Source organism: Arvicola amphibius, chromosome 9 (assembly GCF_903992535.2).
Source record: "Arvicola amphibius chromosome 9, mArvAmp1.2, whole genome shotgun sequence".
Classification (NCBI taxonomy): Eukaryota; Metazoa; Chordata; class Mammalia; order Rodentia; family Cricetidae; genus Arvicola; species Arvicola amphibius.
Genome location: NC_052055.2, coordinates 115,640,202 through 115,664,828, shown reverse-complemented (window position 1 = coordinate 115,664,828; position 24,627 = coordinate 115,640,202). Strand labels below are relative to the sequence as shown.

Below are 24,627 nucleotides of genomic sequence, written 5' to 3'. Positions count from 1 at the left end.
CAGGATTGACATGAACGACTCTGAGGTCATCTGCTGGATGGTGGAGGGTCAAGGAGGTAGGCATACGGCAGCGGTCAGAGGTTGTCTTCCGTCCACCACCACAGGACTTTAACTCCCATAGACAGGCTCCGAGGACAGGCGTCTGTAAGGCACATGTAGGCTCTCACTGAGCCAGAGCACCCAGGGATGACATCCACTGGTGACAAAGTGTGGGCAGGTCACAGCCCAGGACCAAGACCGCATTCAGGATGCTACAGGCTGACCCTCATGGGCAGTGTGCCAGGACTCAGCCCCTTCTGTCTCACCTAGGGCATGTGACAATGCAACAAACTGGAATTAAAGGCGTGTGCCACCACTTCCCGGCTTCAAGTCTCTTCTAAAATCTTGTAGACGTGCACACGCAGATGTGTTTGGTGCAAGAGTGTATGGCACAGTGCATGGATGGAAGTCAGGGCATAACTTTATGGATTCTCTTCTCTCCTTCCACATTTATATAGGTTCTAGGGATTGAACTCGCATCTCCAGGCAGACACAGTAAGCGAGCCATCTGCTAGCCCCAGGTGCCACCTGTGTTTCAGTAGCTGCGTCTGTGCTAACCCCTTTGCCTTTTTCAAACATGGTTTGGCTGTCATATTGTCATATAGTCTTTTCCAGGCATCTCTTTTTGTCGTGTGTTGAGGTTATTTCAATCTCTATGTCAGATTGAGGTGGTATTGCCACACCCAAATTGGTGATTCCCTGTCTTTTGAGAAACTTATGCTATGTTGTACTAGCTGGGCTCTGAGAAGGAACTTTAAGGATATGCAAAAGTACACCTTAGGAACCTTTTAAATATTTAGTGGCACATAGTATAAGCATGCATGCACACACACGTGCATATACACAATGTGCACTCACACACCAGAGTTAGAGGATAACTCTCCATCATGTGGATCCTGGGGATGTAACTCAGGTTGTCAGACTTGGTTATAAGTGGCTTTACTGGCTGAACCATCTCACCATCTCCCAAAAGTATATCTTTTTTCTTGAAGATTTATCATGTATACAGTGTTCTGCCTGCATGTATGCTTTCAGGCCAGAAGGGGGCACCAGATCTCATTAGAGATGGTTGTGAGTCACAACACGTGGTTGCTTGGAATTGAACTCAGGACCTCTGGAAGAGCAGTTAAGAGTGCTTAACCTCTCAATCATCTCTCCAGTCCCCAAAAGTATATTTTATCTTTCCTTTAAATGTTAAACCCTTCTCTGGGACAGATTCCTTAATCTGTTCCTGACTTCAGAAGTAAATTGCAAAATATTGTCACTGGAATCTGATAATTCCGCTGATTCAAAGTCTCTTGGAGAGATGGCTTAGTGTTTTAGAGCATTTGTTGCTCTTGCTGAGCCCCTGGGGTCAATTTGCAGGACCCACATTGTGGTTTCCAACCCTCAGTAACTCCAGTTAGTGTATCTGATGACCTCTTTGGGCTCTCAGAGTCCTAGGCATAATGTGGTGTGCATAAGACACATAAATTTGGAAGGAGGAGAAAGTTACTGGGTTTGGGACTCAAGGGGGACAATGAAGCAATGGCATTTTGGGTTACAGAGATATTAATGCCATAGAAAACATCATGGGAAATCTGAGTTCAATTCTACACGGGAGGGGGGTTTCTCTTCTTATAGATTTCAGAGATAGTGGTTGGTTTCATGCCTTACAGTTTGGAGTCCACACACAGGTCGTTAGTATCCAGGCGCACATGGCCCTTGGGGACTTGGCAGAGTACTTACCCGTGTGCCTGGCAGGCAGTACCCTGTTCCTTTAAAGGGCAGAACTCAGCCTACTTCCTCTTCTTCCTCTTCTCTCTGCATTTGTTGCTTCCTCTCCTCTCATGAGGCCACTCTGCAATTTCTTCTTCTCTCCCTTCCCTTCTAATAAAACTCCCCATGTGAGCTCTGTCTGTCCTTCACCCACTGTGGTTTGGACTCTCTTGCTGTTTCATGACAGGCCTGTAGTCAGGCTGTCCCTGATTCTGGGAAAGGAGTGTGTGGCCCTGAGGATATGGAGGAGGAAAGGTACATTTAGTTAAGGTGTATCTGCTATGTGAGTGGGGATGATGAGCTGTCCCTGGTAGCCTGCCCTTTGATGGTCTTGGAGTCTGGTACCCTGGCCTGTAAACTTCCTTGGGGAAATGAGAATCATGGTTCTTGCTATTCCTCTGGAATCTAGGCATCTGGGGAGTCTGGGGAGTTAAGGGGTTCCAGAACCACAGATTGGCTCCCAATAGGGCACTTGTCATTTCTGATAAAGTCACAAAAAAAGGCTGCTAATGCAATTAGCCCTTAGCCCCAAAACCTAGCACCCATAACCTGTTAAGTATAGCAGATTCTAGCTGGGCAGTGGAGGTTCACACCTTTAACCCCAGCGTTTGGGTGGTAGAGACAGGTAGAACTCTGAGTTCGAGACCAATCTGGCCTACAGAGAGAGTTTCAGGACAGTTACACAAAGTTACACAAAGAAGCCCTGTCTTGAAAAACCAAAAACCAAAACAAAAAAAAAAGTATAGCAAATTCTGTAACTGATACCTAAAGGACAAACAGAGGAGACAAGAGGCTAAAGCTACCAGAGAGAGAAAGGAAGGCACACCCAAGGGACTTCACAGCCTTCCCAAGCGCTCCCATTGGCAGATAACTGTTGACAATTATCCACATATCAAATGTCCTCCTAAGAATACGGTGTGTGTGGGGGTGTGTGTGATGGAGGACTGTCATTGGCTAATAAAGAAACTGCCTGGACCATTTGATTGGCCAGCCCTTAGGTGGGTGGAGTAGACAGAACAGGAAAAAGGAAGTGAGGTAGATGGCTCAGTCAGATGACATGCCTCTCCTAAGTGAGATAAATCGCCATGCCTCGCCTCTCTGGGCCAGACTGCTGTGTCTCTCCTCAGGGAGACAGATGTGATGAAGCCAGCCGCCAGGTCAGACATGCTGAATATTTCCCGGTAAGACACCGCTTGTGGTGTTACATAGATTATTAGATATGGGTTAGTCAAGATGTAAGAGGCTGAAACTAATGGCCCAGGCAGTGTTTAAAAGAATACAGTTTCCGTGTGATTATTTCAGGTAAAACTAGCCGGTGGTTGGGAGCCGGGCGGCGGGAAGCCAGCCCGCAGCTCCCAAACACTACAGGAGGGGACTAAAGTCAAGGACCCCCTGCACCAGAGACCAGAGTAACCGTGGAATGAGGAAACCTCAGACTCCTGCTGGCTCAGACTTGTCCTTTTTACCATCAATGTCCCCTGGCAGTCCTGGTATCCAACCCTTGGCCACATCCCCATTAGTCCAATTAAAGAGACAATAAAGAAAAACAGAGAAAGGAGGTTTATTTCACTGTGGCCACACTGGGAAGAAGAACAAATGAAAGAAGCCCAGCGCGGTTTGAATAAAGAGGCCCCCACAGGCCCACTGGGAGTGGCACTATTAGAGGTGTGGCCTTGTTGGAGGCAGTCCATCACTAGGGATTGGACTGTGAGGTCTCAGCTCAAGCCCGTTCTCTTCCTGTTTCCAGAATGTAGAATTCCAGATGGAGAGCTCTCAGCTCCTTCTCCAGCACCATGCCTGCCTGCTTGCCACCATGCTTCCCGCCATGGCAGGAACGGGCTAAACCTAAACCCCTGAACTATAAGCCAGCCCCACTTATATGTTTTCTCTTCTAAGAGCTGCCATGGTCTTGGTGTCTCTTTGCAGCAATAGAAACCTTAAGGCATCCAATGGTCCTCACCTCAAGTTCATCTTCCGGGCCCTGTGATATGAAGTCTAGGTTTAAATAGAGGGCAACAGGTGTGCATGGCTAAGCGATCCTGGTCAAGGTGTGATCCTCCTTAGTAGCATTGTCTCAGCTCCAGTGCCTTCTGCAGAGGCTCCTGACAAATCTTCAGAGTTGTCTGAACTCTTGTTCAGGGAGCTAAGTTCCTCCAGCCTTTGGCCTCTCTCGCTCTCCAGCTGGAGACTCCTGAGGAGACTCCATTTCCTTGGGAGCCTTTGTTTCAATAGGTCTGGTAGCCAACGGAGGGGCACAAGTGTCTCATTTCTGCCAGAACCCGTGCAGAACCCAATATAAACCCTGAAGTCCCAGGACAGAGCTGCCGTCGCCTATGCTGCATGCTGTTGCCTTGCTACAAAAATTTTTAACAAAGCAAAAAGAACTAGGGAAACAAAGGGAGACCCAGAATCCCAGTGACATTTCCTGGGCACCTGCCAGATGCCTGGCTTGTTAATGAGAAAATTATACAAAGTCTATCAAGGGCTTAGATGAGGGTAACTCTGAGGGATCTAACTTGAGCAGTGCTTCCCTGAGGGCCGACAATTGCCCAGTTTAGCATTATACCTTAAGGCCTGGAGGAGCCCAACTGGTACCTTTGACTCAAAACCTTTTCCTTATGCCCCACCTCCTCGGAGATCTCCCAAGCATCTTCCCTCGTGTGCAACAGCAAGGATGCAGGGAAGTAACTGGATGGTGACTCCATTCTGCCTCCGTCCCCGTCTACGAGGATCTACACGTGCCGGATTCTAGGCCTTGAGGACACATGTCCAGGGAGGCTCAGGACACACAAAAAGTCTTAGTTGAAAGTGGCTGGGTTGAAGGTGGCACTGTGCCAGGGGATGGAAGGCTGATTGCTGATACAACAGGAGAGCAGAGACGAGTAAGGGACCCATAGGTCTGCCAGTTTCTTAAGCTTAGAGGAAGTTCCCAAGGCAAGTAAGGATTGTTTTTTCTCCAAGCATAAGCCACCACGCTTTTGGCTCATTATTTGAGGTTAAATCGTATTCCCTGGAGTCGGTCATTCCTGGCCCACTGGCAGGACAGAGAAAGCCAACATGACTACCTAACAGCACACATCAAGGGCTGAAGTTTTTCTCTACTTGAAACAGAAATTTCTCAGGCCTGAACTTGCTCATGTCGTACAGTTAATCTGTAGCATCTACCAGGGATGACTCGACAAACGACTAATCAAGTCCTTGCCGCCTAGTATACTAAATGATTCATTCTTCGTCTCTATCTTAGGAAACAAAGAGCCAAAGGCACTTCCCGGAGCACCAAAACGCACCAAGGCCAGCAGTAGTAGCGCGCAGAAGCGCAGTTGCGTCCCCTTTGGGACGTAGCCTGACGTCATCGGAGGCGGAGCTAGGGGAGGAGCCGCAACCGGCTTGGGGCGGTACTGAGCTGGGTCACGTAGCTCAGGTCCCTGACTTGGGCCACATCCCGCCTTTCACTGTCCTCTAGTCCTCGCGTGCAGCCCCTCCGCCACAATGCCGATGTTCACCGTGAACACCAATGTTCCCCGCGCCTCCGTGCCAGAGGGGCTTCTCTCCGAGCTCACCCAGCAGCTGGCGCAGGCCACCGGCAAGCCGGCACAGGTTTGCAGGGAGGGTACAGGAAGGGAGTGGGGTGGAATCGTCCGCCGGGTAGCGGAAGAATGGGGTTGAGAGCCAAGGCGGGCCGGCGGGTGGTGGTTGGAGCTCTCTGGGAGACCTGTGGCCCATAGTCTTATCAGGCGGGCTAACCGCGTGTCCATCCCCCCCTCCTCCTGCAGTACATCGCAGTGCACGTGGTCCCGGACCAGCTAATGACTTTTAGCGGCTCTAGCGACCCCTGCGCCCTATGCAGTCTGCACAGCATCGGCAAGATCGGCGGCGCGCAGAACCGCACCTACAGCAAGCTGCTGTGCGGCCTGCTGGCTGATCGCCTGCACATTAGCCCAGACCGGTGCGTGGGGGTGATGGGTGAGGGGAGCTGGGAGGTCGGCGGGGGCAGTCCAGAGGGCACCGTCACGCTCCCCGAGACCGCGTGTTTGGCTGAGTCGGGCTTTTATTCTCGCAGGATCTACATCAACTATTACGACATGAGCGCAGCCAACGTGGGCTGGAACGGTTCCACCTTCGCCTGAGTGCTGGCTTAAATAACTTACCTGCGCCGCTGTTCTTGGAGTCTTGCTGCACGCAGCGTTCCGTTTTTGTCCACACGTAGCAATGCCCACCCTCCGATCGAGAGAAATAAACGGTTTAGAGACCACGGTTGCCTCAGCTTCTGCTTCCTTGGCTAGCAGAGGGATTGGTGCAGGGCGGGGCCGTTGACTGAAGCCCAGGTTGCAAGGGTAGGGTGGGGTGGGGTGGCAGGCTCGGAGTTGTCCAGTGGCTCTCTCAAAAACCGCGGTTTAGATGCCCTTTTGTCCAGGCTTTCCTATGCAGGCCTTACCTCTAAAAGGGGTTGACTTATCACCAGGGATCTCAGACCAAGAGCCCCGAGTCAGCTTCCCAAGCAGGAGTTGCATCCTGAAATAAGTTACGTTCGGGAATCCCGAATGTTCTTACCGCAATAGTAAATGGGGCTTGTAATGTGCTTTCATTGAAGAAGGGATTACTCGAGCAGAAGGGTGGGTAGCTGGGCCCGCACCTTTCTCCTCGGCCCAACTTTCCTCTCCAAGAATCACGGCGCTAAGCCAAGGGTTCCAGTTTCTCGATCTGGATAGTTACTTGTTCTGGAACTTTGGGATAGTTTTTTAGGTGGGAGAGGTGGCCAAGATAGAAAATTCTCCCTGGGCCACATTCCCCAACTCATTGCTCAGGATAACAGGCCTCTCTCTTCCCGCCGCCGCCCCCCCCCCCCCCCCCCCCGCAACTCCCCCTCGCGCAGTTCCCGGAGAATGCTCGAGGGTTGGGGGGGAGTACCTGCCTTCTATTATCATTAACATTAGGGTAGAAAAGGTACTGGTCCTCGGGGCGTTTTCATTAAACAAAATCATTGGCGAAGGTCCAGTATGATTTTAGGTCTCTTGACCTGGGGTCCGGTCCTTCCTGCCAAGCCCCACAATAGGTGGGGTAAGCGGAATCCCATCTTGGGCCATAAGAACCTGCTACTTCTCCGGAAGGAATTCGTTGTTCCCTAGTCTGAAGCCTTCCAGTTAAGGAGGCCCCGCTGAGATTAATCTGTCAGGGCTGGCTTGAGTCTTCCCTGAAGAGGCTGGCCGGGTGGTGGTCTCACGTTCCTTTAATCCCAGCATTCTGGAGGCAGGCAGGCAGGCATCTCTTAGTTTCAGAACAGCCAGGGCTACACACAAAAAAAGGAGCCTGTACCACCCGGCCCACATTGACTCCCCTCCAGAGAAGTCTGTAACAACATAGAGAGGGACGCTTGATGTACCCCATTTCTCAGATTTAGGAAAAGTAACTACAATGGACTCCTGCTGGTCCCAGATCCCTTGCTCTCAGCCTCTTGTCCAGGTATGAACATTCTAGATAAAAATGTGGGTTTTTTTTTTTTTTTTTTTTTTTTGTTTTGTTTTGTAAGAATCCCAAGGAATTCGAATTTGCTTTTGGGTACTGAGGGACCCTGCCTGGGAACAGAAACAGACATCTGACTGGGAGTGAGGAGCTTGCCTGTCTGAGGTCTGACAACTGACAGAGGTCTACCTGTGTGCAGAGACCTAAGGCCTAGTGTAGGTACAGAGTCCTGGGCATGATTGCCAGGATCCCTGCCCATCGTATTCTATCGTTAGTACCCCAGGAGAAGGGGAACCCCATACCAGACACATCACCGCCCTCCGCCACTAGATCAGGACAGAAGTAGGGCCAGGAGGGGGTTTGTTTAGAAAGAATCAAAGCTCATGAGACTGAATCATGAATATAGATGCCTTCTCAGTGTGGAAGCCAGCCATCCCTAGAGGTTCCCAAAGCAAGACCCTTCCTAGCTTACTGTCACCATGAGGGGTCTTCTGACTTTGCTTTATCTCATTCTGCATTCATGAAAGCATGCCACCTGCCTGCCTGCCTCCTTACTGGGAGGCATGTTCTTGCTGCAGTCTTAGGGACAATCTGGTGCTGCCTTCTGGAATCTGAGTACCTCTTGTGTGGCAGGCTACCTTCCATCCTCAACCCTGGCCTTTGCCACATCCCCTTAACCACAGGGTTGGGCTTGAGGTTGTGCCTTCCACAGACTCCTTCCACAGAGTCCCCAACCTCAGAACCTCTTTTTTCTGCTAATCTGTCTTGCTGCACCTGGTGCCTTCTGCTCTACACAGAGGGGCTCAGGCCTCTACCAGCTCTAGTCTAACTCCCTTATTTCACAGATGAGGACATTGACCCTGAGGTACTTCAGAGTGTCATCACTGCTGTCTCCCAGGGCAGTCACGAACTAAAACTCCATTTCCTCAGCGAGGGCTTTGGCCTAAAGGCCGCTTGTGAGCCTAAAGTTAAGGTCTCTGTGGGGGACTCTGGCCTAGGGGCCGCGTGTGAACCTAAAATTGAGATCTCTATTTGACAAAGGAGGCAAGCTGAACACCTGCTGTGTGAGTGTGGGGGTCTTTGGGGGGAGATCAAATGAGCCAGAAGAGCCACCCCCCTCAAAAATAAAAACCTCAGTGTTTATGGATTTGTACCCAGTGAGAGTATCTACAAAGGGGTTACATCTTGGTTATGGAGGGATAAAAAAAAAAAATCAAATGGGCATGACCAGCTCTCCACATTTCTTGGTCAGTTTAATGGGTTGCTGAGGCAACTGCTTGTGTCTCCCTCCCTCACCCTAGTCATCCCTGACCAGACCCTTTCTCCAAAGCATGATCCTTCATTACCCCCTGAATGAGGCCAGTTCCTTCTCAAAACCAACCCTCACGGGCCAGCCAGCTTTCCAAATGTCAGCTAAGCGGCAAGCCTCCAGGTTGGTTGGACAGAGAATGCCCCCTGTTCTCCCACCATTATTCCATAGGGCCATGGCATCTAATGAGGTTTTCAGCCTATAGGGTGACCTCCACCTGTGTCCATGGTCACTGTTTGCCACAGCTGACCAACTCTGGCAAATCTTGTACCTTTCCAAGTGCTGTTCCTTCTGTTCCCCATAGAGTTGCTCAGGGCCACTCGGGGCATTTCCTTCTGGTTTGGAGGACACTCATAAATGCCTGTCTTGGCCCAAGCCTCTTGGATGGGTTGTTCATTTCCAGGGATCCTCCCTGCTCTGGTCTTCTGGGCTGCTGTCCTGGGACCTTTCAGGCCTTGTCCAGCAGTGCAGACTCTCAGAAACTCCCTCCTCCACCCCTACTCTCCTTTCAGGCACAACTGCATCTCAGAGACCCCAACCCATCCCTCCTCCAGAACTCATACCTTAGGGGCCACCACCACCCCATCCCACCCCCCAATCCTCACCAGCCAGTTCCTTCTGGGAGTCAGATCTGGTTTTGGCCCCGCTTTGGGCCTCAGTTTCCCCATCTGTGAAATAAAGGGGTTCACCATCTTTTTTTTCCCTATTCGCCCAATCCTGAAGATGGACAAGAACATTTGACATTGCAGGTGGCCTGTGCCTGTACTCAGGTCTTGATAAATTGTGAAAACCCTCCATTTGTGCTGTGCCAGCCTTGATGTGCAGTGGGAGACAAGGTGTGTGGTAGGACATCTTAGAGGGCTTCACGAGGCCAGCGTGCATTAGTGGATGCAGTGGACAGGCTCGGAGACAGTGGCTGAAATGGATCTTCCAGGAGCCAACACACTAACTACACCCGCTGGCTTCCATGCTGAAGGGTTTCCCACTCTTAGTTCATCTTAGAGGGCTTCACGAGATCAGGGTGCATTAGTGGATGAAGTGGACAGGCTCGGAGACAGTGGCTGAAATGGATCTTCTAGGAGCCAACACACTACAGCCGCTGGCCCCCATGCTGAAGGGTCCCCCGCTCTCTGAAGTTGGCAGGTAGCATAACCAGTCTGCCTCACAGCCTTCAGAGTAGAGGTTAGAAATGAAGCAGGCTGGAGCTCCCAAAGCAACGCCTCAATTATTGGGAGAGTTTAGGCGTGTTCCTGAAGTTTATGTTATTGTTTTATTTTAAATTTGGGGACACCTAGGTCTATAACCTTCCACCTTAGTTTCTTTGTATTATAAGAAGTTTAGGAAACCAATTGGCGAAGGAAAATGGATTTATTTACAGTTTTGGCCAAATTAGTATGAGGGAGAAGGTTTTTGAGTTTTGCTTTGGCTTTCTTGTACCAGGGTTTCATCTCCCTTAGTAAAGAGGAATCAAAGGCTAAGACAGCTTTTGGAGGCAGGGTCAGCTGGAAGGCGGGTTATAGTACAGACTTTCCAGGAAGGGGCAGCATCCCGGCACCAACTCAGGCTCTCCGCACGGGAGTGCCTGGAGAAATCCCAGCTCCTCCATTGATTTCCTTGTGTCTTGTGCCGCAGGGACAGCTCTAGGTCACTGATCTCGGTCCCCACTCCTGTGGCCAGTGCAGTGCTGTCCCCGCACCCCGTCCATTCTCAAGAAACAGCACAAAACCTGTGTAACTGGGTAAGTTCCAGGACCAGGAGAGGGACAGGATCGAAACAGACCAGCCAATGGCTCTCATCTCAGCGAGGGTGAAGGGAGACAGGAGCTGCCTCTGCCCCCCCCCCCCTTCTTAAGCCCTGGTGTCCTCCATCTGCTGAGCGTGGAGTCTGTGCTCACAATCACCAACTTCCTGTGACATTAACTAAAGTCACTAACAGCCAGATTCCAAATCGTTCTTGTGTGCCCAGCAACCTGTTCTGATTCCAACAGGACTCCAAGCTACCAATGAGGCCTTGGTTCTTGTTTCCCTAACAACCTGTTCTTTTGTATATTTACCCCTCTAAATTTTTTATTGAGAATTTCATCTATGAGTACTTTATTAAAAAAATTTTATTATTGAGAATTTCATCTATGAGTATTTTTATCAACCCTTCAACTCCTCCCATGTTGCCCCCCAAATTCAAGGCCTTTCAGCTATTATATACATACATAAGTATTCTGTGTGTATATATTATACATATACATACTATGCATATACATACAATATTAAGTGTTACATCTCTGAAGGGAACGATATCCTGGCAGTCAGGAGCCAAGGACTACCACAAATCCACGCTGTATATAACATCTCACACAATAGATTTATTGTGAGGGGAAAACCCTAGGAAGGTGGCTGCTTCTGCTCAGGTGAGAAGCAACAGAGAATGGAGCAGAAACAGGGTTTATGTAGCATTTCGGGGTGGGGAACAGAGCTTTCCAGGGTGGGTAGTTCCAGGGTGGGGATTAGTGGGATTTCAAGACCAGAGCTTGCGTTTCTCTGAAGGGTAGGTGCTGGGTCCATCCGTTAGGGCAGTTAGAATGTTCTGTGAGTGGAACCTGGCTGTTGGAAGTCCTCAGGGGAGGGGCTTGACCACTCGTGTGCCTCAAGGGACTCCCATATACTTATATACATATATATCCATAAATTTATAAATACAACCCAATAAGTCCCTTTAGTATTCTCATATGTACACGTGTATAGATGACCACTAGGGGTTAGATAATGTATCAGGGGCCCATTCCTGGCGCACTCCCTTTTCATGTTAACAGGTAACGTGTGGCCAAAATTTGGGTGCCAAGGGGCCCCAGAGGAAGGTTCCCTTATGTCATCTCCCTCCCACCCCAGGGTGACCCTTATCTCAGATCTCTCCAGAGAAGGCTTAAGCTTAAACATACTACTACCACCCTCACACCCACCCAACTCCAGATTTCTGTATAAATAGCATATTAAGACTCGGCCAGAGTTTACATCTTTTAGCAAGGTGTTTAGATCTTATTTGTACCAGACAGCAGCAGAATAGGCCAGCCTTCCCACCACGTGTTGGCTGTGACCAGCAAACAAATGTATCTTTCCAAGAACGGTTTTATCTTTGCCCTGTGTAGTCCGCAGCCACCTCTGCTGCTTCACCACTAGAGGGCACTCTGAACCCAGGTTTGCATTTGCTCTGGTTCTAGATGGACATGCACGTAAAACCCAACGCTTGGCCAGCTGGGTGGGAGTTTCAGTGGTACAGCTGTCCATGAGTAGCCATTGTTAAGTAATCCGAATTTTATTTTGCCAAGGTAGATTTGTTAGAACCTTTCTTTGACTTTCTGGGCCCTTGTATTTGGGGGATGGTGGCGCAGGACTTTAATCCCAGCACTTAGACGGCAGACAGTCGGATCTCTGTGAGATCGAGGCCAGCCTGGTCTACAAGAGCTAGTTTCAGGACAGGCTTCAAAGCTACAGAGAAACCCTGTCTCAGAAAACAAAAACAAACAAGCAAAAAACAACAACAAAAAGGAGTTCTTTATCCATCCAAGGACCTAAGTCTTGGTTAATTGCACCTATTTTCTGAGATTTCCATTGGCCTTTTGACTGTGTTTGTGAACTCTGTAGGCATGCCACCACCACCATTCCTCAGGGTTTCTGCCCATCAGTGTTTCCCCTGATTAACTCTAAATGGAAAAAAGCCTCTCTTCCATCGGTCCATTTAGGACTTAATTTTGTCTGGATATTTACACTTGCTGTCTAGAATTCCCCATTGTGGGGGACATATGGCTCTCGTCTATTATTTTGGATGCCACCTTGCCGTTTGTTAAATCCCCATGCACCAAGCACTACTTTGATCCCAAATTAATCCCTTCTCTAGTTCTTAGGTCAACTTCTGAACTCGACTCTGTTCTCCTTGTCAGTCACTCTGGAGTTATGAAAGGCAGAGCTAGTTGGTCTCCCTACTGTGGTGCCATCTTGGTCATGAAGAGCTGGGGGAGTTTTCTGTCACCCCTTTGGGGCCTTTCCAGCTCAGACGTCACTCTCACTCCATCTCCGACCCCCTTTTTCACTGCTCCCTGCTGTCTTCATTCTCCCTCATTGCCTCCCCACCCCACCTATTGAATGCTTACCCTTTGGGTTCTGTTTTTCTAAAATGCCTCTGCTGGCCAATGAGGGTACACAGCTCTATCTCACGTAAATAGAGCAGCTGGCCAATGCTTAGATGCCACAGGAAACAAAGAGGCAGCGGTGATACATGGCAAAGCTGACCTCCTGCCTGGCAGTCTGTCCTCTCCGAAGAACTGGTCTGGCTCAGAGGTATTCCAACCTTTTTTTTTCATGGCCACATGTTCTCCTGTGGTGAGCTTCATTGGCTCTTGGACCTTTTGGAGAGTAAGCCCAGCCCACTCAAAAAAGCTATGTAAAATCAGGGCTTTCTAAAAGATTTATTATGTGTATAGTGTTCTGCCTGCACATATGCCTACACACCAGAAGAGGGCACCAGATCTCATTATGGATGGTTGTGATATAACCTGTAGTTACTGGGAATTGAACTCAGGACCTCTGGCAGAGCAACCAGTGCTCTTAACCTCTAAGCCATCTCTCTAGCCCCCAGGTGGAATTCTTTGGAGTTATGCAGCATTTCTCCAGGGAAAAATCATTCTGCAAGTGGGGACTCTTGATTCTATAATCAGCCCCTTTCCTTGTTCAGAAGGAAGAGAGCAGAGCCCTGGGAGTTCACTCTGTTACAACTGTTCTTTCCTATTCTGCATACAGCACAGGCCGGCCCCACGGTTGGATCTTAAGTGAAACTACAGGTAAGGAAGCCAACAGCATTGTGGTGGGAACGACAGGCTGTGAGATGGTCTTCTCTGCTAGGGCCCTGAGGCTCAAGGGAAAGTTGTTTTTCTAATAATTTTCCTTACAGTTGTTTCTAAGCCATGGTTTCCAAGCTTCCCTCAGGAGCACTTGTCAGTGACCGAGAGGCAAACTGTTCTTCATTCTAGTGTTAAAACCTCCATCCAGGGGAGACTTGCGCCTCCAGTGCCTAACATGGGAAGCCGCTATGCGGGGTCATCCTGTGAGGGTAAGCATGCCACCGTGCAGCCTGTATGCAGGGTCATCTCTTGAGGGTGGTAGCGCATTTCCCCTCCAAAGTATGCTCTCCTGCCTGCTGGAATCTGCACTGTGTGGGAACAGGGAGTGACTCCCTGCTGCTAATTTCACTGTGCCACACAGATGACAACCCCACTTGGCTTCCTACCCTGATCCCATTCCCAACTAGGGGGAGGGGGATGTGGAAGCTCAGAGTCTGTGACAGAAGCAGACTTTTCCAAATGGCACACAGCTTTGGGACAAATATTTAGAAATCTGTTCACTCACAGTGTGGCGCTGATGGTACTCAGTTGATGTTGTTCTGAGCATCCAACTACCGGAGCCAGGTTAAAGAGAGAAGGCTAGCCGAAGCAGCCGGGCAAGGGGTGGCAGAAATTATTCCCCTCCCTTCTTCATGCAGTCTAACAGATAACCCTTGGTCCAACAAGAATAAACAAGGCATGGAAGCCCTATAAGAAAAGAGGCATGTGGGCTGAAGAGATGGTTTGGCGGTTAAGAACACTGACTGCTCTTCCAGAGGACCTGGGTTCAACTCCCAGCACCCACACAGCAGCTCACAACTGTCTGTAACTTCAGTTTCAAAAAACAGAGAGAGAGAGAGAGAGAGAGAGAGAGAGTACCAGACAATGGTGGTGCATACATTTAATCTTAGCATTCAGGAGGCAGAGGCAGGTGGAGCTCTATGAGTGTATCTCGGAATTGGGGTCAGCCTGGTCTACAGAGCGAGTTCCAGGACAGCCAGGGCTACACAGAGAAACCCTGTCTCAAAAACCAACCAACAAACAAACACCCTTAGCTATTTACAGCTATCTACTCACGGAACTCCTCCTCCTGCCACAAAGCATGAATGAATGTTGTGTGCTAGAGAGAGAGAGAGAGAGAGAGAGAGAGAGAGAGAGAGAGAGAGAGAGAGAGAGAGCGCTAGGATAGAGGATATTTCCAGGAATGATATCATGAGATAACTTCTCAGTGAACTGTTTCTGGACAAAACAAGAAAACACAGCCAAGGAAGGAAGAGAATGCAGTGTTTAGGATCCCTCTATGGATACAACTGAGCATTGACAGGATTGTCTTTGTGCTGACATTGTGGAGAATAGCAACCGTGGCAGAATTTATTTATGGTTTTTCGAGACAGGGTTTCTCTGTAGCTTTGGAGCCTGTCTTGGAGCTAGCTCTTGTAGACCAGGCTGGTCTCGAACTCACAAAGATTTGCCTGCCTCTGCCTATGAGTGCTGGGATTAAAGGCGTGCACCACCACCGCCCGGCCAGAATTTATTTTTTTTAATAGCGTAATTCTTTATTGATTCTCTGGGAACTTTATCCACTCCAGGGCAGAATTTTTAAGAGCCTCTATTTATATAGTTTAATTATAATATATAGTTTAATTATAAATTAGTTTAAATGTTTAAAATATAGAGAGTGTATATTAAAATGTGTTTTTAAATTCTAAAAATAAATAAAGGCCAAAGGAGAGCAAGCAGAGGGACAGGCCTGGTGAGAGCACGTGGACTAGGACTCAGACAAGCAAGAGCGTGCATGTTCACGCACACGCAGAAGCAGACAGTTCCCAGAGTAAACTATGACGTCATGGGTACCGAACAGAATATGACTTCAATAATATAAGGAAGATTAAATGCGAGGAAGGGATAAAATCAAGGAAGAAAAGTATAGGTTGCCCTGACTTATTACAGCCATGAGTCCAAGAAAAGCCCTACAGAGAGAGAAAATTGACACCCCAAGGCCATTACAAACAACTGACACCCCAAGGTCATCACAAACTAAATAAGAGATGAACTGTTTGTGGATGGGAGGCAATCCTGTGAGGGTCACTGTGGAGTCACCGTAGAAGCAAAATTCTTTTTTTTTTTTTTTTTTTTTTTTTGAGATAGGGTCTCACTTTGTAGCTCTGGCAGGCCTGGAACTTTCTGTGTTCCTAGAACTAGCCTTGAATTCACAAGAGATCTGCCTGCCTCTGGCTCCTGAGTGCTAGAGCATACCCAAAGCCTTTTCAAAAAATGTAGATTAGAGTACAGCTCGGGATTCTTGGCTACATAAGTGAGTTTCAAGCCAGTATGGGAAATGGGAAAACCCTGAAATAATAATAATAGTTGGACCCTGAAGTCCAGCTGCCAGGAGGAGTCTCCCCAAGAGACCATCTCTTACACCACAGCTGATGTAAAAGCATGAGGATCTTATTAATTCTGTCGCAACAGGGTCTTTCAGCATTCGAGAAGCCAGAAAGACCCCCAAATAGCTGGTACAGGCTACTTTTAAAGCAAAAAGCCACAGAAACAAGGGGGGAGTCTGGGGGTTGTTCCTTAACTATTATGATTGGCTTATTCAAAGAGCTATTACCAATAATTGGCTGGAGAGTGGTTGCTAGATCAGGTGAGGTAAGTGGGAACATTTGAGGGTTACGTTGCCCCTTTCCCAGGGACTGAGTCAAAACATCTGTGGACATCTGTGGGTTATCTTGTCCCAATTTCAGGAACTGAGCTCTCTTTGGAGAACACTCATAAGCACTCAGGGAGATGGAAAGTTCCCAACCTTTCAGTCCGTGCATGTGTAGTTAGGTCCTTGGTTCCCAGGAGAGGGGGGAGTACTACCGCTGAGAGGCCTCAGCTTAAAGTTCTAAATAATAATAATGATGACAATTAAAAAAAGAATACAGTACTGATTTTATTTATCAGCCAAGGTCAGACAGCACCACAAATAGTTGGGGGCGGGGTCAGGAGTTTGGGGAGTGGAAGGGGGCAGCCATGCAACAGGAAGTAGGAGATTTCTAAAAGCTGCCTGAGGCCAGAGGTCATTTAGAAGATAGAAAAATCTTCTTTTGGCGGTTTCATCTAATTTGAAGATGGAGGATGCTGAAAACAAGGAGAGTTTCTCTGTGTAACAGTCCTGTCTTTCCTGGAACTCACTTGGGCCTTGTCAGTGAAATCCGCCTGTCTCTGCTTCCCAAGTGCTGGGATTAAAAGCATGTGCCTCTACCGCCCGGCTAGGATTCCTGAACTCCTAATGTTTGGCTGTGGGTCTGCATCTGCTTCCAACAGTTGCTGGAAGAAGCCTCTCGGACGACAACTGGGCTAGGCACCAATCTATGTGTCTAGAAGAATATTGTTTGTCATCGTTACATTGACTTTTTTCCTTACCAGCCATGTTTGGTTCTATTTTCGGTCTCTGGGTGATCCAGCCTGTGGGTCCTGGTGTTCCAGGCAGTGTCCAGGTGGGCTCACTCTCCTGGCATGGGTTTTAGGATAGACTAGTCATTAGTTGGTTATTCCCTCAATCTCTAGATCTCTAGGGGCCACCATTATCCCAGCATATGCACAGACTGTCCGTCGAAGTTTATGTGGCTGGGTTGGTGACCCACTCCCTCTACTTGAAGCCTTGCCTGGTCACAGGAGATGGCCACTTCAGTGTTATTGCTAGGACTGTTTTACCTGGGGGTCATCTTGTGAGATTTCCTTGTGCCAGGTTTTTCCCCTGTCCCCAAAATGCCCCCGCTTCCAGGGGTCTCTTTTCAGTGCTCTTCCCCTCTGTCCACTTCCAACCTGATCGCTCACGTTCTGTCCCCACCTGCCCTTAGTTCACTCTTGAAATCTCTTCTAATTCCCCTTCCCAAGGAGATCTGGGCATCTTCCTGTGAACCCTCTGTGTTATCTAGTCTCTGGGTCTGTGCACTGTAGCATAGTGTTATCTTTTATTTTTATAGCTAGTAACCACTACTGAGTACATATGATATTTTATCTTTCTCAGTCTGGGTTACCTCACTCAGGATGGTGTCCTTTTTTTAATAGTTGAGTTATACTCCACTGTGTAAATGTACCAGACCTAATTTATCCATTCCTCAGTGAGGGACATCTAGGTTGCTTCCAGGTTCCGGCTAATACAAATAAAGCTGCTTTGAACATAGTTGAGCAAGTGTAAGTGTCCTTGTGATATGATTGAGCATCCTTTGAGTATATGCCAAAGAGTGGTATAGCTGGGTCTTGAAGTAGATTGATTTGAGATCTGGTTTCACTAGCTTTGGACTCTGTCCTGGAACTTGCTCTGTAGACCAGGGTGGCCTCACAGAGATCCACATGCCTCTGCCTCCTGAGTATTGGCATTAAAGGCATGTGCCGCCATAGCCCAGCTTCTTTTTGTTTTGAAACAGGGTTTCTGTAGCCCTGGCTGCCCAGAAACTCAGAGATCCACCTGCTTCTGCCTGGATATCCCTGAGCCTGAGATAAAAGCACAAATCATCACCACCTCTAAACTTTAGTGAGCTTTTAACTTTTTGTCCTCCACGTTGAAAATACAGTAGTGTTTGTGAAGTTATATGAAGATGAAGTGAAGACAAGGAGTGTGCTTATTAGTCTGTTATCTACTTGTTAGTTTTTCTGTATTTAGCTATTTTTCTGTAGTTTCTTTGTTCCCATAATTAAATTGTTGGATGTTTATTATTGAGTGTCAACAATGAAAGGGAAAGAGACCTCACTCTTGTGGAGTTCAAAATCAGATGGTGTCAGCTCACAGAAAGAACTTCATAGAAAGCTGAAATTGGCAGGTAGAAATGAGGCAGTATGTGTTGATTTAGCTGGAAAGGGATTCCAGCAACCTAACACTTGATCTGAGACCGAGGGAGGAAGGTATAAGAATTGAAGTGGAATTTGAACCAAGGACTGGGGGAAGGCAATCTTTGGGGTGAGAGTTACAGTGGAGAAAGATGCAGGCTTCTTCCCCCCTAAAAGTCAACTAGTTCTCTGTTGTCTTTGTCACTTTCTTCCTATTGCTTTGCTTGTATCTCATCTTCTGCTTTCGGTTTTGTTCTGTCTGCTAAACTTGGCCTGAGGCTCATGGTGATTCTCTTACATTTGCTGCCCAAGTGCTATTATTGCAATTAGAACATTTTTCTTTCCTTAAAATTGTCTCTCTTGGGACTCACAAGTTGTGCACGCCTTTAATCCCAGTACTCGGAGACAGAGGCAGGTGGAACTCTTTATTTGAGGCCAGCCTAAAGAGAGTGAGTTCCAGGACAGCCAGGGCCATTACACAGAGAAACCCTGTCCTGAAAGATAGAATTTTTTAAAAAAGGAATCTCCTAGTAGTATGATTAAAATTGTGTTGCCAACAAGCTTGCTTTTCTTGTTGGCTCCCTCATTTCTCCCAACCATTGCTTCCCTGTTTCATAAGTCAGACATCAAATGATGCCCCCTTGAGAATTCACCATGGCAATCATATACAGTGTATCTAACAGCTGAACAGCACAAGATGTCTAGTCAACCGAGCACATCCTTTGCAAAGCCCCCTGCAATGCAGAAAAGACCAAAAAAGATACCAAAAGAGTACGATTGTAAATCAAATGAGAAAGCACGAGATGCTGAGACTCCAAAACCCACTCCTAGGAAGGTACCAGTTCCTCCTCTACCGGATCATCTACCCCCAGTGAGCCTGATTCACCGAGATGTTTTGCGGGCATGGTGCAAGAAGATGAAGCTGAGCAGCAAAGGCCAGCCTGATTTAGAGAACATTCCTGACACACCAAAAGAGGCCAGGGTGAAGACATGTTGGAAAAGAGTGAAGACAGAGATGGAGGAGGAACAAGAGCCTTGTCCTCAGGTGATAGTTCCTCTTGAAGTGGTCCCTGTACCCGAGGAGCAGATGCCCACCCTTACTGAACCCCCTGTCCTCTATGAAGAAGTCAGCACGACCATTGTGATGACAACTGCCTCTGAGGCAGTGTTGGCGTCTTGGGCCAGAATTGCAGCCAATGCTAAGAAGAATGAATGGGGCCCTGCAGTCCATTACATCTGAGACCTATGCTTTGCTCCCACAGGGGAACTATGGTTTGTGGTCCACGGGAGAAACCTTCCTGCAGACTCAAGTGGCTGGGTTCAGCTGCAGTTCCACGCTGGATGAGCCTGGGTACCTGAGAAGGGGAAAGTGATTACCTTCTTCCTACTGCCAACCTGCACCTTTCTACCCCCACACCTGGAGGACAACGTGCTGTGCCCCACATGTGTTCACAGGAACAGAGTCCTAAATAAGAGCCTCCAAGGATAAAGTATTTCTCAGGTGTGGGCTAGCTGCTGTCATTACCTAATCCTGTGGAGTGAGATACGGAACTGCAGCCAAGACCGAGACTGATGGCAATTCACATCTGTGCCCTTGAAGGAGCCCGCATCAGCCAGAAGCCATGAGGCCTTGTTTGTTAGCTGTTGTGGTAGTACCAGCAGCTTGGAAAAAGAGCCAGTGAAGCTACCAAAATGCAACAGGTCCACCTCTTCGTTGTGAGGACTGCATCCTCAAGTGACTATGCCTTTTACTAGTGTATGAAAGTAAGGTTTTGCCGGGCGGTGGTGGCGCACGCCTTTAATCCCAGCACTCAGGAGGCAGAGGCAGGTGGATCTCTGTGAATTCGAGGCCAGCCTGGTCTACAAGAGCTAGTTCCAGGACAGGCTCCAAAAAAGCTGCAGAGAAACCCTGTCTCGAAAAACCAAAAAAAAAAAAAAAAAAAAAAAAAAAAAAAAAAGAAAGTAAGTAAGGTTTTGCTGTGGTGGGAATATGGCATCTCAGATATAGTACTTGTTTGTACCGTCACCGCCACAATGGGGTCATAAGCAGTTCTGTGGTTCCCTGTAAAGATTTAGCTTATGACTGTAGCCTCTGCATGCGCACCCTTTCCTGGGTTGTATTATGTTGTTAGTGTGTAGTGCTTGGGTTTGTTTTCTGTTGTTGCCATATTAAACCAAATCTGGTTTTTTGCTTTTGAAGAACAAATGTAGATTGACAACCTGATTCTAACATGAGATTCCAAATGACCAAGAAGAGCCAAACTGTTCCTTAAAGAGAACAAGGTAATAGGACTTGTGTTCTCAGTGTTAAGGCAGGTTATAAAGCTCCATAACCCAAATAAAGTGTGGGATTGGTACCCGGGAAATAATGAGGTTGGTGCGAGGAGAATCAAATATGCCTTTTGACTCAATAGGGGAGCAGGCAGCACTAAAATCCAGGGAGAGTGTAAGAAGAACCAACATCACAAACCACGTTGTGTGTCCCTCCTCCCAAACCATTTCAAAAACTATGAAAGGAAGCATTATCAACTAGGAGGCCTGAGCACCTGCTACAAGGGGAGAGAAATTGAACTCCATATCTACAAAAAATAAATCAACTTTCTATGTATTAAAACCATATAAAGCCTGATAGTAGTGGTGAACGCCTTTAATCCCAGGACTAGCGGGGAAGAGGCTGACAGATCTCTCTGAGTTCGAGGCCTGCCTGGTCTACCGAGTGAGTTCCAAGACAGCCAGGACTCTTACTTACACAGAGAAACTCTGTCTCGAAAACCAAAAAGAGCCCATACCGAGAAGACGTAAAAGGTCAGTCAAGAGAATAGCGTCTTGATGGCTTATTAGATGGGACATAGGAAGACTATATTGCTGAGAAAACTAACTGCAGAGTTAGAATAAGAAGGCCTGCTGGCCTTTGCAATTCATGAGTGACTGGAGGCCCCATCAAGAATATATAAACAACAAATTGCTAATAGACAACTGTGGGAGACTCACTGCTCCCTGGGTCAGTTTCGCCCACTCTGTTGCACTCGGCTTCTCCAGCTCTGATCTGTCAAATACTAACTCTGCAAGGAGTTATTGCTCCGTTGTTTCTGTGTTCTGAACATTCTGACTTTTCTGCATGTTGCAGTTAGGGACTTTCCGCCTGACCATTAGACCATGGTTAGGTGGCCTAGTAAGTTGTTTAGTTGCCCATATACACAAGAACTTCGTTTCCCTTACCCTATATTTCCCTGGATTATTCCCTTGAATACATGAGACTTGATCAGAATCCTGTCGTGTCTCCATCTCTTATGACTCTTGTCCCATCCCATTCTCACTGCCCTCTAAGGTCTCCGTTGACTCACCCCCGGGCAGGGCAGACAATTAATTGTTATGATTTGGATCTTAAATGTCCTCCCTGAGGTCATGTGTTGAAGGCTTGGTTGTCTGTGGTGGTGGGGAAATGGTAGACCTTTTAGGACTTATGGTCTTGTGGATGACCAGTAGGGACATACTCTTGACCCCTTGGGCCCCCCTGCCCCTTCCTTTCTGCTTCCCAGTCACCAAGGGGTGGACAACTTTGCTCTGTCACAGACTCATCGTACAATGCCACAAACCAAAGCAGCAGGCCCACGGGGGCCTGCACTGAACCTTCTGGAACTGTGCAGGACCACGTGTGGCATGGAAACTTCAGGAGCTGTGCCACCAAAAGCCTCTCCCCTTACGTTCTATTTCAGGTATTTTTGTCCGTTACAGAAACCTAATGCAACAACCATATAGAGACAGGCAAAGGACAAAACCGCATTAAAAATCAGGGACCCGAAAGAAACCCATCAGAAGATCCTCTACAAGCGGCTGGCATGTTGGTCATAAGGAATGCCCATCTGTAGGTATATAAACACTAGAGGAAAGAACCTAGGTATCTACCAAGAAGGATACTGGACAGACTGTGGTGCATTCATTCATGAACTTGTGCACAGCAGTGAAAGGAACAAGATGCAGGAACTTGGGTGACCCGGCTATGGATGTTGTGATGCAGACAAAATATGTTATAAAAAAACCCCACATATACGGGCAATATAATCCCATTCAAAGTTCAAAAGCAGGCAACCCCAAGCTACGCTGTGCAGAGGTCTGTGTGCAGGTGGGAAAGCAAGAAAGCTAGGGGAAGCTAGGAAAGGGTACTCCACATGGATGCTAGATCTCAGCCCCCTAACTACCCCCTCAGGAATCAAGACTCATCCTGGGCAGCGGACAGGCCCCTGCTGTGAACATTGTTAGCCTCACACTCAGGTCTGGGGAGGAGAGGAGTGGGGAGAAACAACCAGTCCCTCCTTCACAGCTCCAAGAGCAATTTATAAATTTGTGGGACCCCTAAGCACTTCATTCCTTGGCGTGTAGGTTAAGCCAGACTGTATCACATGGTGTGGAACCTACTGCCGGCCCCTCAAAACCTATGAAGATAAGGAGATGATCTTTGTTCAAAGTATTTCTCAGAATGCTCCCCCTTTCCTTCAGGTCCCCATCATGCACACACACACAGCAACTAATTCTCTCAACTCTCTAAGCCATCTTGCCTCATGAAAATCCTCTCCAGGCATTATCTTTCCTGATGCGCTCCCAAGGCCATAGCACACCACAGTCAGCCCACAGGCTTTTTCTCCTAAGATCACTGGGAAGGGTAAGTCTGTGTTAGCTTCATTCTTTAGCACCAGCTGAATAGGATAACTGTTGTAAGAGGCCAGTGGCACCACTGATGAGGGGGTGTGTGATGGAACTGGCCACCTAAACAGTCATATGGTGGTGTCCCCGCTCCCCGTGTGTGTGTGTGTGTGTGTGTGTGTGTGTGTGTGTGTGTGTGTCTGTGACAGGGTCTCACTATGTATGTAGCCTTGGCTGTCCCCAAACTCAGAGATCTCTCTTACTCCCTAGTGCTGAGAATAAATGTGCATGCCAAACCCAGCCTATATGTTATTTCTTCCCTTCATTGTTCTTACGAATACCTGTTCTGTATTTGTTGAACTGTATTTTTTATATGCCATACTCATGACATAGGTGCCAAGGTAAAGGTAGTTCCTTGGCTATTGTTCCATGCAGAAGGACTGCCCAGCACCTTCACACCCCTAGGACTTTCTGGTTTCTGGCCCATCTCCCTATGCCATCCTCAGGCTCCCTGAGCTTCCACTACCGCAGTTCTACTGTCCTCATCTTTGTCTCTAAGGTGCTGTTATCCCTGAAGATACCCCCCCACACACACACACGCACAGCCAAAGTCCCTGCCACAGTTAGTGTTGCCTGCCAGTTTGGCAGGCTCTGGAATAATGTAGGAGGCGAGCATCTAGGTACATTTGCGAGGAATTTAGACGCGTTAGCCTGTGCGCAAGCCTGTGACAGACTCTTTTGATTAGGTTGAGGCAGGAAGAGCCACCCTAATAGTGAAATTAGGTCCTGGGCGTGGAGAAGCAAGCAAGCCAGTACGGACATGAATCATCATTCTTTGCTTCCTGACTGTGGGTACAATTTGACCAAGCTGCCTGAAGCCCCTGCTGGCAGGACTTCCCCGCCATGATAGACTGTGAACCAAAAGAAATCCTCTCTTCCTTGAGTTTTGGTTTTGTTGTTAGGATATTTTATTACAGCAATAACAAAGAGTCCCTTTCTGTACCCCTCCCTGAACTGCCCAGTCTGACCCTGCTGGGCACAGGCATTGTCTTCTCCTCTCTAGACATAACATTGCTGTCTTGGAGTAGAAATTATCTTCACTCTAATATCGGTGGTCAACAATTTGAGCAGACTACCGCGATAGCCATTACCATTATGGCAATGGAGCTACCTAACTCCCTAGGAGGAGGAAGGAGGGGAGGGTCATAGGACCCTTACCTGGGATTGCAGCATTTCTTGCTCCTGCTCTGCCCTAGAGTAAGTGACAGTGGACCACGCTAGAGTATCTACAAATTGGGTTAACCTTAAGGGGGACACAGCTCCCATAAATTCTTCATCCATCATGGGGTGGAATTCTGAAGTAATGTAGTAGCTGTTTGGGGGTCACTCGCCACCCTGTAAATTACCTTTCACCTCTGCTCTGTTGGTAAGCCCAATATACTCATCCACTGAGTTGCACTTTGGTGACTTTAATGTCACTGGTGCCATCTGAGGTAAAGAGTCATTTGTTTGCATCTCCCCTGGAAAAGGAAAGCCAACAGCCTGCTTTGCGGTCCCTGCATTCTGGCATGTGCCGTTAGAACTGTGGATGAGGCCCAAGACTGTAACTGGACAAAAGGGATATTTTATTTAAGCCCCTTCAAATCTAACATCTTGTTCACTGACTCTAATTCCAGCCGTGAAATCCCTGGGGAAACTTAGGGTTTTGGGGGTGCTTGTGTATGCAAAATGGGCT

The 24,627-nt window shown here is 48.1% G+C and overlaps 1 protein-coding gene and 1 pseudogene across 1 annotated transcript; both read left to right on the top strand.

Annotated features, from left to right (window-relative positions):
- Positions 1 to 5,167: 5,167 nt before the first annotated feature.
- On the top strand, positions 5,168 to 6,049 carry Mif (macrophage migration inhibitory factor). The gene is made up of 3 exons (XM_038344301.1): positions 5,168 to 5,394; positions 5,571 to 5,743; positions 5,858 to 6,049. Exons 1-3 carry the CDS (start codon positions 5,287 to 5,289, stop codon positions 5,922 to 5,924), a joined length of 348 nt encoding a protein of 115 aa, XP_038200229.1. The 5' UTR covers positions 5,168 to 5,286; the 3' UTR covers positions 5,925 to 6,049.
- A 12,899-nt stretch (positions 6,050 to 18,948) lies between these two features.
- On the top strand, positions 18,949 to 19,740 carry LOC119822229 (annotated as a pseudogene).
- Positions 19,741 to 24,627: the final 4,887 nt, after the last annotated feature.

Excerpts from the sequence above, each read along its gene's own strand:
- Mif (XM_038344301.1), top strand. The coding sequence starts at position 5,287 with ATGCCGATGTTCACCGTGAACACCAATGTTCCCCGCGCCTCCGTGCCA. Across the intron at positions 5,395-5,570 it reads CCACCGGCAAGCCGGCACAG|TACATCGCAGTGCACGTGGT; the intron begins GTTTGCAGGGAG and ends CTCCTCCTGCAG. Across the intron at positions 5,744-5,857 it reads CTGCACATTAGCCCAGACCG|GATCTACATCAACTATTACG; the intron begins GTGCGTGGGGGT and ends TTATTCTCGCAG.